We start from the raw sequence: 16,232 nt of genomic DNA, 5'->3' as shown, positions 1-16,232 counted from the left end.
AGATATTATTTTACTATTTATTTATTTATTATTATTTGAATTTGAATTAAAATTCTTATTTTTTTTCTCTTTACTATTGCTTTATTAATTACCCTTACACCTCTTTTTCTCTTTTTACTATTATTTTATCATTTAATTAAATTATAAAAAATAAAAAAAAAGAATAAAATTACTTTACCTTCTCATTTTAACCACTCTATTTGATTGCTAATCAAAAAAATTTTTTTTTACTTAATAATTAAGGAAGTAATTTTAAATGTATTGATGTATTTTTTTTATTTTTTAAAAATATTAAAATGTATTAAAAAAATATAAAAAAAAAATTACTAAGCAATAAGCCCAACTGTAAGAGTGGGCGGCAGAGTAGCCCTACAGAAAGAAAAGAAAAAAAAAAAAAAAAATTCCATGAGTATACATGACCCCATTACCTACTTGCCACGTGACAAGAGGCCATTAGGAAAAAAAAAACTGTGATCAAATCTCAAAAGAAAGAAAGAGTATTCGAATCCGGGTTCTACGATACTTGGCACGAAGCAATAAGCATCCTTGACGTACATGATCTCTCTTTTTTCTCTTTTCTTTTTTGTCAGATCAAATCAAATCAAATCATAGAGCTAATCAATGGAATATTCAAACTTTCTCACTCAAGCAAAGAATTTGACTAGAATCTTCTCAATCCATACAATCTCCTCCGTTTGTTCAAGTGATGAGATATATTAAAATAAAAGTTAAAAATTATATAAAATATTATTAAAATATATATTTTTAATAATTTTATTATTTTAAAATTTTAAATTATTAAATTATTTATTTTATTTTATATAAAATTTTAAAAAAATTATAATTATTAAATAAGATAAGATATGTTGTAAAAATAAACGAGATATACTAAGATGAGATTATTATCTTATGAAAAATTCAATTTAGTAATCTTACACTATACATCTATTAAAAAATAAAAATAAAATAAGTTGTTTTGTTGAAAGTTGAATGAAATATTATTATAATTTTTTTAATATTATTTTTTATTTTAAAATTTGAAAAAATTTAATTATTTATTATATTTATATAAAAATTTAAAAAAATTATAATTATTATATAAAATAAAATAAAATAATTTAATTTAATTTTATATAATCAAACCAAAGCGCTTATCTTATAAATGAATCTTCTTTGTAATTAATTTATATATTTCGTTAAATAAATAGATAGACGAAACTGATTATGAATTTATGATTAATAAACAAATCTCATCCTTTTAATTTTTAATTGATCGCAATTTTACCGAATATAAAGCGAACCCATCGACTTCGAACCCATCTGCTCAGCGTGGTCGGACTCTTAGCTCTCCTCTACCTTCTCCGATCCATCCCAGGTGACTCTCTACCCTCTATTGCAAATAGGCTATGGCGGGTTTGACGGGGGCTTTGTAAGCTTGGTTGTGGTTTTTAGTTGGTGGGTGTCTGAAGCAAAGAAGATGGGTTTGAAGTTATCTGTATGATTAATTAGTGGGGTGCGTTTCTGTGATCGCTGGTGGTGGAAGTGCGAAGTGGTTGGGGATGGAGGTTCTTGAGCTTGACCTGGCCAATGAAACCCCCAATCAGTCTATTTACTTCTCTGTTTTACCTTTGTAACCCGCAAAGTATCTATCAATTGAAGCGGGCTTTTTGGGGGTCGTTGTGCCATGATAATTGAAGTTCTGCGGTGTTGAAAATATAGGGAGATGAGAATGCATAAACGCTGTTCTTTGGGAGGGGAATGTTAGGTGGAAACCCATCAAATGGCTTGAAGATTTGGGTTTTTCTTTGATATTTACTATGAATTTCATTTCATTTTATTTTTTATTCTTTAATTGTTTCCTCAGGTATTATCTTATTGTTACAGTCACATTACCTTTTGTGGGATTTAGATGGTAAATGGCTGGGAGTAGTTTCTGGAAGATATTATCATCATTTTTTGCATGAGTCTCTTCCTTTTACTCTGTTATTGTTTTGGATGACTCTCGGAATCAATAAACTCTCCGTGAGGTTACTATTGTGTTAGATTATGGCCTACCTGATTACAGTGTGGTGCCGAGGTAATGTCTCTCATGGTGATTACGGAAAAGCGTTTCCTTTTTAAATTTCAAGCACCCGGCTCTAAATCTTCAATTAAAAGTTTGAGGAATATTTATGTCGAAGTCAGAAAATAACTTGGTAAGTAGAAGAGTAAGAGCAAACTTCTGTAAAATAATTAGCATCGAGACTTTGGTGTATAAATTTGAGATAGATATGCCAGCCACACACAAACACGGATGTATACAAGCATCTCAGCCACACAAACGCAGATGTATACAAGCATCTCAGCCTTGAGAATTGTTTTATTCGTGATTGATGTGATTTTACTTCTTTTAATCTTTATATTTATCGTCTCATGCAGGTAGATTGAGCCTACATATCTATTAACCTATTAAGTACTATCCATACAAATATATAAAAAGGGAGAGGTGGAGTTAGTCGTTCAGAAACTCACTGGTCAATACCCTTCATACCCAACTACAATGTTACATGGAAGAAAAAAAAAATCTAAAAGCGTGCTTAACAGAAGACGTATCTTAATTAGAGGAATTAACATCCTTATTCCATGATCTAAACTGTCGTGATTCAAGACAAAGCTTTGTTATTCTGATAGTGTTGTAGCTTGATTTTTTTCAATTGTGAGTTTGGAATCTTGTAAAAATGAGGGATCCCAGCCATAATAAGAACTCCATGGCTGAAATTTTGGAGCTTTTCTACTGTATTTTCTGAATTACTGATAAAGTTTACTTCAATTTATTCTTTGGTACAAAGAAAACCTTATATCTTTTAAGGGTGAGATAATTAGAAGAAGTATTTCTGAGCATTTTCAGATTTTAATTAGGTTTTAAAAAATAAAAATAAAAAGGTTCCAAAATCATTCTCACTTGCACCAAACATAATGTTCTACAGGTGTTCCACAACATCAGAAAGAAGCATTCCAAGTTGGGTTTGAAGCTTTATTTAGTGAGCAGTCAATATGGTATGTGCATCCCTAATTTTTGTCAATTGTAGGACTGTTATTCACTATAAAGAATCAAAGATGTCTTATTTAGTGCACGAACATAGATGAATCACTTTCCACATAAGATGATTAGTAGGTGATCAAGATAATGAATTCAGATATGAAAGCATGGAAGTCATGCAGGTCATGCTTTATAGGAAGCAATTGTTGGAGTTCTACTTTCCCTAGCCACTACTGTTAGAGTTCTAAAAATAAAAAACCTCCCACTCTTTTGGATTCCTGCAAATTTTTGACCAATTCATGCTGTAAATACAGGCTATGTATATCCGTGTTAAGCGTAGCAAGACAACTTACTTTATTCGATGTGATCCGACTGAAACAATTCTAGACATAAAGGAGAAATTGCATGTCCTCATTGAACAACCAGTTAACAATCAGCGTTTAATCCTAGTTGGTACTGGGGAAGTATTAGAGGATTCAAAGACATTGGCAGATCAGAAGGTACCATCAATTGCAACGTTTTGTCTGATTATTCTAATTACTAAATTAGTGCTCGAAAGTGACTGAACTGTTTTCTGGTGTGACCCTTAAAACCTTATGTTACTAATCGTGTGAGCTGTAAATATGTTGTAGCATTTTCAATGCATTTTTTCATGTATTTTTCAGGTTGAAAATGATGCAGTTGTGGCACTGACCTTGAGAAAAGGTAGTTTTCTGAAACCCTCCTCCTCACTTTGCTCTCTCTCTCTCTTTTATGCATCTCTTTTGTACTAACTGGCTTTTTTATTTAATTCGTAATGTTGGTTTGTAAGTCTACCGATTGAACTCAAGTTAAGTTGTATGTGTGTAACTACTATAATGTTACCTTAGTTCTATCCTAAGCCACTCTTTGTAGAAAAAAGTTAGGAGGTCAGATGATCTATATCTGAGAGGAAATGTAATATTCTCTGGATTATATTTGGTATATTGAGAAGTATTGCACACCGACAGGCACTTTACATGTTGATCCCTGTTCTAACTACTATCACAATCAATGCTTATAAAAAGGAACTACTATTATCAATATGTTATTCTATTACACAATATAGTTTTATTTTTTCACTTTCTAAACTTGGGATGCAACCCTATTTGTATATTTCTTCTTACCTTTCACAAACAGATATATGAGTTTATTTCTAAACTAATGAAGATATCTCTCTCTGCTCACAAAAATTGATGTGTTTATATTGACTGATTGTTGTTTGAGCGAGTGGCAACCATGAATATCAACTGGGGATCATGCTTTGGTCATTGTACAAGTAGAATTCATTCATGGTAGTTTCTGGACGATTGTTGGAGATTATTATCTCAATTGTGTCCAACTTGTTTATGCGTTTAAAATAAACTTTTGATAGTCTTTCCTTTGTTGCTTCCAGATGGTAATGAGTTCGAGGAGGTGGACATTGTACGGCCAAACGACTTCTGTCAATCTCGTGATGGAGATGGTGGCAATTGGTAACACAACCTCGAGAGGGTTATTAAAATGTCAAGGAATCAAAATTAATGGCATCTTGGATTGTCATTTGCTTCATGTCCAATAAATATTCTTGTACCAGTACATTATCTAGAAGAAATGCTTAGGAAGAGCATTTTGGTTGGTGAGTGAAAATTAAAAGGTAGATGTTATTAAAAAGAAGTGGGTTTCAATTATTAGAGTTGGTTCTTGTTGGGTAGGTAAAATGTAGAAAACTAGGGCTGATAATTCGGATCGGGGTCATGTCAAGTTGGGTTAGTGTCGTGTATGAGTCAATCGTAACTTGATCCATTTAATTAAACGAATCAAATTCCTTAATCCTTCTTATTGAACCATTTGATTCTATATTTTACCTCACTTTTTTATACGGTTGAAATGTTGGAACCCATCACCAAAAGATTTAGGGTCTGATTTGGAAACACAACTGTCCTAAGGTATTTTCAGATATTTTCAAATATTTTCTTTCTAAACGTCACTTAAAAGACCCGAATGCAAATTCGCTGATCTTTTTCCTCGCATTCATGGAGATGGGGAATCAGGAAAAAGCCAACAAAATTTATCTGCTCATGAGAACAACAAACAAACAATATGGATTTGAAACAAAAAGACCTGAGCGCAACCAAGGTGGTGAGGCGATCATATGCAGAAGCTCTGAATATAGGTCCTGTTTTTGAATCAATTCGCTAATTGGGTCAAGAAGGGATGCAGTGAAAGGGGTCTGCATCCTCTATAGATTGTACATGGAAATATTCCAAGTTAGAAGGGGTTCGACTTGGATTGTTTGGGTCTTCCCAATGGCATGCATTGTATATTAAAAGATATGCAAAACCAGCTTGCTGAGTTGAAGGCAGCGGTTGCTATGTTATAAAAAAAAAAAATGAAGGGCTAGGTGTGATAAGAGGTGGTAATTAAGGGTGCAAATTGATCGGTCCAGTCCGGTCCAGTGATGGACCCATCATTTTCTCAAACAGGGCTGAACACCCATAGGGACCGAACCGGTAGCTATTGGTCCGGTTTGTTCGGTCCGGCCTAATTATTTTTTATTTTTTTATAAATCAATTAATCAAAAAATTTATTTAAAATACCAAATTAAAATTGAGTGACTTAGTAATGTGAATTATGTAACTAACTCAATAAAAAAAATATTTTATATGGTCAATGATAATAAATTAGATGAAAATTACATTATTAATTTATATAATTACTATATAATTAGCTAATTGATATTATATATTAGTTAATTGATAGAATATTAACAAATGTTAATAACATATTTAAAATTTTATGTTGTTAATGGTGATAGGTTAGATGAAAATTACATAATAAATTGTACAATTATTATAAATATATATAAAATATATTTTTTCTTTTTATTTTTCATTTGGTCGGGTCCGGGGTGGAAAAACCTGGACCGGGACTGAACCAAAACTTTTTAGTCCTCTAAAACATGGACTGAGACCAACCTATTTTTGTCTCAATCTGGTCTGGTCTGGTCAGTGTCTCCAATCCAGACTGACCGTTTATCACCCCTAGTGGTAATGGTGTTGTAAGGCCCAATAAGGACAGGATTGGGGTGTTAGGTGATGGGATGAATGCTAAAAAATTAGATAAAGAAAAAAAGAAAGTTGGGTTTGACCTGATTTCAATATCTAGACCTAGGTGAGCATGGAGGGTTAAAAGGAGAAGCGGGTCATCTACATTCGAAGTGGGTTCTATGTTAGGTATTGGCGTGGAGACGATGGAAACAGACTACCCCTCACCAAAGGTGATCCAGAAATTGTTGAAGAGTTGAGCAACCAACTCTTTTTGTCGAATCGACGACACCCACAACAAAACCTGAGGTTTTGCCGAGTTTTGGGGGAGTTTCCACTAACCCCAAACTCCAAATGGCGACCAGGGTTCCACCACCCATGCCGAAGGGAACTAGTGTACCTATTCAGGCATTTTGAGGGTCGACACATAACTTTGGTCAAGGTGGTGATAGCATCAATAGTATTGTGGAGGTGACACGAGTTGTAGGAATTGGTGTGGACGAAAGGACGGGGTTGTCATTGGTGCCTTGCGAGGGGGAGTTTTTAGGGCCTAGTCTGTAGTTTGGAGGGGAGTCTGCAAAAGATGTTGTCCCTCTGATATCTCTCCCACCGATTTGCAATATAGGTGATGCATCAAATTGGGTTTTGGATAAGGTAAATGAGATTTAGTAATGTGTGAGATTACCTGTGAAGGATTTGAGGACCAATTCACATCCCTACTCAATGCAATAGGGGTGGGTCATGTACTTGGCACAAAATCAAAATGACAAAATCTAAGAAGAACAGAGAGCTAAATCATCTTACTTAGGCAATCAATAATGACGATAAGAGAGGTAGTTCAAGTCGAGGAAAGACAGAACCAATTGTATATTGTTAGTAGAACTAGTGTGTTGGGAAATTTACAATGACTTGGTATATGGGCAAAATCTGGTTTGGTGGGATAGGCATTGGTGCATTGGTGGTGTTTTGGGGCAGGCACATTTTTAGGCTTGGGCTAGGGCTTTGTTAGGTTCATTTTTCTATATGGGTTTGTTGTTGGGCTAGGACTTTGTTGGATTTATTGTTTCTTGTATTTTTTTGCACCCCAACTAGGTGTTTTCTCTTATATACGTCTAGTATCCTTGGCTACGCCTATTAGTATTAATAAATTTTTACTTATAAAAAAATTACTTAAATACAATATTTTTCAATTTTAAATCTTCAACTTTTTGATTTAATCATTGTTTACTTATTACAACTTTTACAAACAAAAGACAAATTTTTTTTTTCAATTTCAAAACAAAAATTATATTAAAAAATTATATTCAATTTCTAGAACAAGTGAAGGAACTCCAATATTTGTCATAATCAGAAGAAATCCTAATCAAGCTGAAGCTAATGTAGCATTTATTGTCTAAAGAATGAGTGCTACAACCACAAGGAAATTACATAAAAGTAATCTCACAAACTGATGTGGTTTGATGTAATCCGTCAGATCTGTTTTATAATAAAAGTAACTTTACAATCTGACAAACCATATCAATTTGTGTGATTCCTTTTATATAATTATTTTGTGACTAGAATATTTCTAAGATATCATCATCATAAGAGGAGACTAGCAAATAGCAATCCAAGCAACTGATCATCCTCAAAACCTACCAGATTGGACATTAGAATCAATGGCTAAAGACCCGAGATGTTTCTTGCAATAAAGTTAGGAAATTTAGAAAATACACCCGATCTTAAAATTGATGCACACATTCCATTTCATAACGGCAACATCCACTAACCTGCATGAAAGCATTTTCCTTGCACAAATTCTCTCAAGCCTACTCAATTTTCTCAGTAGAAAAGATTCCTAGTAATATTGGATTCTTTTTGGCTAAGATTCTAATCTCGATTTCTTAAAAAACAAGAATGAAAATAAGATTCTAATTATTATCAGCTAAGATATTAATCTCTCCGTTCATAACCTAAAACTGTATTAGCATTAATGTTAGATACAGTCTTAGAGTATAGAAGTCTTGCACATTCTCTTTAAAAAATAATTAAAAAATAATTTTTTTTATGTGAATCTCATGTTTATTTATTTTTTTTAAAAAGAGTAGGTTGCCGTTTGAATAGTGAGTTGAGATGAGATGATATGAGTTGAGAGTCGAAAGATGAATAAAATATTATCAAAATATTATTTTTTAATATTATTATTATTTTGAGATTTAAAAAAATTAAAATTTTTATTATATTTTATATAAAAATTTAAAAAAATTATAATAATAATATGTCAACGGCGCCTAAATAAACTTACAAAACTCCAAAGTCCAAATACCATTCCTCTAAGTATCTCTTATTAAAAAAAAAAAAAAAAAAAGGGGCATTCAAGGATTTGCCGATTTGGGTAGGTGGCTTTAAACCTCGAGGGAAGATTACAAAAGCCGTTTCGTATTGAATGAGCAACCAACCAACGCCTTTTCACATAGCGTTCCAACGAACTGCGACCTCACCAAGGTGGTTGCAGAGATGCTCTCCCTGTTTCTCCCAGTTCCTCCCATCTTTTTCTAATCATCTAATGTAATTTGGCTTTCCATAGCTCTCATACATCCCCAACCCAACCGATTCCTACTCCCACTTCCCGAAAGTCTTCACTTTCACCTCCACTACCACCATGGGTAACACATCGTCAATGCTCACGCAGTACGATATCGAAGAGGTTCAGGAACACTGCAACTGCTCCTGTAAGTTTTACGTATTTCTTCAAATTCTTGTTGGTCGTTTTGGATTTCGTGTTTTATGGATGGTGAAGTTTAGGGTTTCTGAGTCGTTGATTTGTTGTCGGTGCGTAGTTTCGCAGCAGGAGATAGTGTCGCTGTACCAGAGGTTTTGTCAGCTCGATCGCAGTGGCGGTGGTTTCATATCAGCCGAGGAGTTCTTGTCCGTTCCTGAATTCGCCGTCAACCCTCTGTCTCAGGTCCCATTTTTGCTGTGTGTGTACATTTATTGTCTATAAGCATATGGCATACACATAAGTTGTAATGTTGTAGTTGTTATAGTCTGCTGTATTTATTTATTCATGTTACGGTTATATCTGTTTCTTGTGTGCAATTTGGTTACTGAGATAGTGGTACTGCGTCATTTATCTTACAGAGATTGTTGAGGATGCTGGATGGATGGAACTTTAAGGAATTTGTGGCATTCTTGTCCGCATTCAGTCCTCGTGCGACCACACAACAGAAGATTGAATGTAAAGACTCCCTTTTCTTGTAGTTTTTGTGAAGTCATTTGTCTAGAAATTTATTCTCTGAATTCCCATTTATTGGAGTGATAGCGTCTCGTTTTCTCCTAGTTATTTTTAAGGTTTACGATTCGGATGGCAATGGGAGAGTCGCAATGAATGACATGCTGGAAGTTTTGCGGGATTTGACCGGACAATTTATATCTGAACAACAGAGAGAGGTTAGATCTCATGTAGTAGCCTTTTTGAAAGGTTGGGGACTATGCAATTTATATAAATTTACTTTCTAATCCTCAGGTCTCCAGTAGTAGTACAATTTAAAGGTTCCTCTTGGGTAGATATTGGGAGTAAAGTTTTTTAATCTGTGAAGTGAACTGTTGTGGATTGCCTTTAACTTAGGGTTATGAACATGCCAACTGAGTTGTGTTGGCTGTCTCCAGTGGCCTTTAGAATCTCAGAATTTTGTGAATAGTAGTGAAATGGTTTGAATGAATATGTTTTATTAGGTTTTGGGAAAGGGGAGAGAAAAAATTGAACAAAAATATTATTAAGTTAAAAAATTGTTTGAATATTATTTTGTTTTGAAGTTATTCAATATCAGATTATGGTTTACCTATAAAAAAAGAAATTATTTTGTTTTGAAGTTTGTAAAATTTGTATTAATTTTTGCGTTTTGTTTTGAAGTTCGTAAAAGTTGTATTGATTTTTGTGTTTGAATGTTTTAGTTGGGGATAATATTCATGACTTCTTGTCTTTAGTTCATCGCTCTTAGAATGTATTTAGGGGTTCTGTGGTATACTTCCTGTGTACATGGCTTTGGCATTTTTCATTAATAAAATTTATCTCTTACATATCAAAAAAAAATTTTTGTGTTTGAATAATGATTAGATAATGATTAGATGAAAAAGTTGAAAATTTGAAATTGAAAAGTGTTTTTTATTTGGGTGATGTTTGGGGATGAAATTATGAGAATTCTTATAGTTTGGGTGACTATAAGTTTTGAGAATTCTTATAGTCTCCAAACATGCCCTTAGAGTTATCTCCAGTCGCATGGTATGTGCATCTAGTTTAGCTTGTTTTCAAGTGATACGGTTATTGGAAACAATATGAACAGAAAAGAATGATACAAACTCGTGTCACTTGAAAGACTTGGCATTCGTCTAATTTGGCACTTTTCAAAATGCTGATGCTCTTTAGCATGGGGCTATGGGACTTTTAAGTTCTTTGATGTTTTTTTCAAGATTTATGAAGATTCCAATAAATGCAATATGTTCTTTCTCTAACCCATAACACCACTCTCCACTCTATTTGTAAGAGGGGAAGTACTTTTGTGCTAGAGCTCATTGGACTAATAAAATATTACCTGATTTGGCAACCAACAGTGTTGGAAATGTAGGTCTAAGTTGTCATACGGACATTGAACCAAATCAGCTGTATTACATATTGCTGATCTTCATAGCATGTCTTAACTTAGAAACCTTGGAAGAGATCATATTCACTACTGCTTATGGAGATAGTAAAACTTGAAGCTTAAACAAGTACTGTACTTATTATGCTGCTGAATATCTCGTTTCTCGTGTGTGGTTTTGTTGGTGTCTGGTACAGCAAGTTTTAACCCATGTCCTTGAGGAAGCAGGCTACACAAAGGATTCTTTGTTAGTTTTGTCCGACTTCATGAAGGTACTGTGTAGATTTATTTCAAAATAAATTTCCCTATATTTAAGACTTCATGAAGTTTTTCCAAATACTTTGCACTAATTTTTTTAAATGTAGTCTATTTAATTGTTATGAAACATTTCATTTATGGTTGCCTTCCTGTGTATGGTATGAGATGTTGGGGAACTTTGGTGCCAGGCATGGTCATAATAATCTCTACAGGACTGTGCAAAAACTTTGAACTCCAACTCCATTCTGCTTTCTGCTTCAATCAGAGTCAGATATTTTCACCAACTCCTAACTGTCTCCTCAAACCCTACAACACCAAGCCACATATTTTCAAATTTAAAATACCTTTTGCCCCCATGTATACCACCACAAACATAATAGGGAAATGATCTGAACTAACACGAGGCATCCTCTTCTAACCTAACTCCGGAAAATGAATCTCCCATGACGAATAAACAAGAAATCTATCCAATCTCGACCAGCTCCTACTGTTAGACCAAGTTAATGTTCCCCCAACAAGGGTAAGATCCAAAAGATCTAAGTCAATGATAACTCTGAAAATTCTTCCATAGCCGCTGACCTACCAGAATCTCCTGAACACTTGCTAGGGAAACGAGTTATGTTGAAGTCCCCGCACATACACCAAGGAAAATCCCACAAATAATACAAACCCACCAATTTCTCCCACAAGTAACATCTATCCCTGTCCAAATTAGGCCCATAAACTCCCACAAAAGCCCACTTCCACCCATCTTCGATGTTTTTAAAAGAACAAGCCACAGAAAACTGCCCAATACACTCACCCATCAGCTCCACTACTCTAGTATCCCACAATACAATGACACCACCTGAAGCACCCAAGGAAGCCAAATAAGCCCAACCCACAAATGGACGTCCCCACAAACTACTAATAATACTTCTATCAACAAAACCCAGTTTTGTTTCTTGTAGACAAACAATATCAATCTTCCACTTCCGTAGGAGCGCTCTTATACAAAAACGCTTATTGACATCGTTAATCCCCCTCGCATTCCAAGAAAGAATCTTAGACTTCATGAGAAACAAAAGACACCCTCCCTTTTGATTTGCCCCTGCCAACACTATCTTCCTTAGAAGCATAATTGATTGAACATTCTAACCTTTTTAACTTCTTAGAATTAGACTTCACGAAGTGCAACCAGCTTCAATGGCCACAAGAAGAGCCTTAAACTGCTCTTCAAAACCCACACAAGAAAGCCCCACACATTCCTGAACTTCTTCAACCTTCTCTAAAACCCAATCTGAAACAAACATATTAGATGAATGAGGTGGCAATGTATGAAGAGGAGTCGGGCTACTCACATCCTCATCATGACTTTCACCCTCATAAATCTCCAACTGTAGACCTAGATCTATAAAATCGTCCTCGTCTGAAACCACCTGAAGCTGCTTCCCAAAATCACTCCCCAATTGACTATCAACCAACTTATCAAACAAAAAATCGTCACCTGGATGGATAGGATTTAAACATGACGGAATCGACTCCAACAACTTTACACGATTGTTCAACGGCTCGAGGGACACAATCGGGTTGAACTCCCTCCACACAACACCTCCTTATCAGGCTCCCAAAGAACTAATTCACCCACTGCAAGATCCGGTGACGGAACAACCTTCGTTGCACCACCAGAGAGATCGCCGGGGGCGGGCGACCAGTTCTGTGCCCCACCCCCGCAACCATTGGAGTAGATATCGGCGCCATCATGTTGGAGGTGGATGTTGAAACCGAGACCGAGACATCTGATAAGTCTGATAAGTCTTTTCTGCGTTTAACCTTCCACACAGTTTCGGTTTCTTAACCAGACTCAGCCCACCTGCAGGTCTTTTTCCCCTTTGGTCCATTTCCTTCACACAGCCCAGATCCATACTCGGCCCTACACCCAATACTCCTTTCTGCGACTCCACAAGCCTTTTATCAACCCCTTTTGAGCCCACATGGCCCATACCCATCCCAACCCAATTTAATAACATATCCACTTGTACCTTAATATCCAACAAAGTCTCCTGCATGGACTGTAACAATACAACGTTCCCATAACCTTCCATCTGCCCATTGGGAACCAAACCGTCACTCTTTAGAATATGGACAGTCTTCTCCGACGACTGCCCTTCCACTTGAACGGACTGCCTACCGACCACCCCACGGACCTCCCTACTAACCACCATACTCGGCGGCTTTTTCTTCAGAACCTCCATGATGGACTCTTTCCTTCCCTCCACAACCTGAGAAGAAGACGCCACCTTCACACTTCCTCTGTTTTTGACACCCAGAACAGTACGCAACATATCCTCAAACTTTCTCCATCCCTCACCTTTAAAACCTTCTGGTACAGCAATAAACCCACGTCTTTTAACTTGTCCAAACTCTGACTCAGACAGAAATCTACTGAAGCTGTACCGAAGCTGTTATGACATCTTTGAACCACCAACACTTGACTTCCCTTCCTACGAGTTCTGAGAAGGTCAGAGGAACCAACAGCCTCTCCAAAAGCTCTTACCACAGATGCCAAGCATTCCACTGCCGCAACATCAATAGAAATATACGCTGAAACCCTTTGTCTACTCTGAAATCCTCCACCACTGAGCATTCTCATGATTAATCTCAAAGATCTTCTGATCAATGAGTATCTTCCGATACAAACCCATCCAAACTAACAGAAACGGAAAACACCCCACAAACCAACTAGATTCAAACTAAACTAATAATGAAAAGGAAATTACGAACAGACTGATTAGGGAATATTCCCGGCAAGAATCATCGGAAATGGAAAATCACCCGTGGCATGCATTTTGTTCTCCCCTCAAATCTAGCACATTAACTCCGTGTTCAGAAATATTAAAAAAAAAAAATTGTTATATGGCCCTTTCATCATGTATTATGTATTTTGTAGCTAGCTTGATATATAAGGAGTCTTTATCAAATGTCTCAGCATGCTAGATTGTGCATGGCACATGTATTTGTGTATTATATATTTTTTTACTGATTTTTTTGTTTTGTTTTGAACTTCGAGCCTAAGACACCATTGCATTAAGAAATGTTTGTGTTTAGTGTTGTGTTTACACTGTTTAATGTTTATGCTGTTAAAAGAAAATTTGCCTTTGCTTCATGCAGATTCTTGGCAATACCGGTTTGAAGATGGAGGTTGAGGTTCCAGTGGATTAAACTTGGAGGAACAAAAATAAATTCTCGTGAACAACACTAAATGTTTGTCATTTGTTATGTCAATTATTCTCCTGTTCTCCCTGGTGCGTAGGCATTTCTTGGCTTTAGGATTTTCACCATTAATCTGCTTATAGTTCCATGGCAGGGAGATGCTGGTACTGTATTTGACTAATAAACTTGGAACATATGAATGAAATTGTTCTCAGAAGTACATTAGGCATTCATTTCCATTTTGTTGATGACTGTGTTTTTGCTGGGTGCCACTCTGCAAACCTGTTATGCAAACCTGAAGGGTGAGTCATGTCTTGTTCATTACTTACACAAGTAAGCATTTACCAATAATGAGACAAAAACAGGTGGAATCATTTCCCTTTTTAATTGGCATTTCGAATTGTTTGTTGACAGGGACAAAGTCAGGCAAACCTCTAAATTTATTTTAATATTGGACCTTTTTGGAAATTGAAAACAGGCTAAGGAGTCCTTTGGATTGCACATTAAAGATAAAAAAGAATGGACAAAGAAAATGTTGTTTTACTCGAACCATGTTAAAAAAATTCTCTGAAGCAAGAAAAACAGTCTCCCACTTAATACAGGTTCAAAGTTTCAAACTCAAAAAGAGGTAAATTTAATGAGTAATGCAAGCGTTGTACATTTATTTTGAAAAAGAATTGGGTCTACTATTAAAAAGTTAATTTCTTTTATATAAATTTCATTTTGCTATTTTTTTTAAAAAGAATATGCGACGTTTATGTACTGTTATAAATATCATTTCTCTTATTGAATAGATGGTTTTGGCTCAACTGGCACATCTCGTTGTACATGACTATTTTACTCGATCACCCAAGTATTATGATAGGGTCATTCTACAGTCTCCGTCGAGACTCTCGTTGGGGTGTAGTATTGTTTTACATGTATTTTTTTAGGTTATTTTTTATATGGATTTTTTAATATTTAAAAAAAATAAAATAAATTTAGAACATTATTAAGAAAACACTTTCTTAATCAGAAAGTAAAAAAAAAATTATTAAAAAATACTTTTTTAATCACGAAGTAAAATAAAAAATTATAAAAATAACTCTGATTTTTTAGGTATGTACAGGATGGATGCATTTTTTTTTTTGGGTCAAATCATTCATATGAGAGTGTAAAAAGTTCACAGCTCTGACTTTGAAGCATGAAACTCAACATACAATGAGTGTAACATTTTGTTTTTCAGGGTGATATTTAATTGAAATTTAGGATGAAGTATTACTGTATTAAATCATCATCATCATTAACTTATTTCTCAAGCTTAAACAATTAAAAATTAGAAAAACTTTAACTACGAAAAAATTATATAAATGTAATCTCTGTGAGCCAATACTTTTTCTTAAACTGAATTATTTGAAAAAAATAAATATTTATAATCATAAAGTGTGTAAATATTGCTTACTCATTTTTTTAAAAATGAATAAATATGAGATCTAGGTAAAAAATAATAATAATACTACTTACAGTTATAGAGTGTGTAAATACTGTATAATCATTTTAAAAAAAATAAAATTTATTATTAAAAAATTAATTTTTTTAAAATGAATTCTTTATTTATTTTTTATAAAAAATAATTATACGTCGTACTCGATAATTTAATCCTATTTTTTAAAAGCGTTTTATATTTTCATCTTGTCAGCTCAGATTCACGTTGGATTCTCATAAATAAATGCAAAAATTAAAGGTAAACTAAAATTTGGGCGGTGACCAAAGACAATGAATAAGAAAGCCAGTAAGAACTTTTTATTGTAGCCGTTGTATTCTCCGCTTACCTATATACCTACCTTTTAAAGAACTCCATTACCGTTTGCGGGAAAGACAAGGGAGCCAAGTGGGTCCACAAGGCAATGATTAGTCAAAATATTAAAAAAATAATCTTTAGATCAGGCTTGGATTAGCGAAATCCAAAGAAGAATGATATGATATTGACGGGTTTGGAGTTTTTTCTTTTCTTTTTTGTGTTTTTTTCCCAGCTGAACACTTCAAAACGATCTCGTTTTGACCCCTTTGTCCATCAATACAGTGCTCAGGAATCACACACTTTTTTGTCTTGGGAAAATTTGT

At 34.6% G+C, this 16,232-nt stretch overlaps 2 protein-coding genes across 2 annotated transcripts; both read left to right on the top strand.

The window, feature by feature from the left end:
* Positions 1-1,257: 1,257 nt before the first annotated feature.
* On the top strand, positions 1,258-4,849 carry LOC108985380. Its single transcript, XM_018957661.2, has 5 exons — positions 1,258-1,375; positions 2,967-3,036; positions 3,334-3,519; positions 3,685-3,724; positions 4,434-4,849. The coding sequence occupies exons 2-5, from the start codon at positions 3,034-3,036 to the stop codon at positions 4,514-4,516; spliced, it is 312 nt and encodes a 103-aa protein (XP_018813206.1). The 5' UTR covers positions 1,258-1,375; positions 2,967-3,033; the 3' UTR covers positions 4,517-4,849.
* Positions 4,850-8,420: 3,571 nt separating this feature from the next.
* On the top strand, positions 8,421-14,377 carry LOC108985378 (calcineurin subunit B-like). Its single transcript, XM_018957658.2, has 6 exons — positions 8,421-8,774; positions 8,883-9,007; positions 9,184-9,280; positions 9,383-9,492; positions 10,877-10,951; positions 14,088-14,377. Exons 1-6 carry the CDS (start codon positions 8,705-8,707, stop codon positions 14,136-14,138), a joined length of 528 nt encoding a protein of 175 aa, XP_018813203.2. The 5' UTR covers positions 8,421-8,704; the 3' UTR covers positions 14,139-14,377.
* The last annotated feature ends 1,855 nt before the right edge of the window (positions 14,378-16,232 follow it).

The sequence above is a fragment of the Juglans regia genome, chromosome 6 (genome assembly GCF_001411555.2).
Source record: "Juglans regia cultivar Chandler chromosome 6, Walnut 2.0, whole genome shotgun sequence".
Classification (NCBI taxonomy): Eukaryota; Viridiplantae; Streptophyta; class Magnoliopsida; order Fagales; family Juglandaceae; genus Juglans; species Juglans regia.
This window is presented reverse-complemented; position numbering and strand designations above follow the sequence as displayed.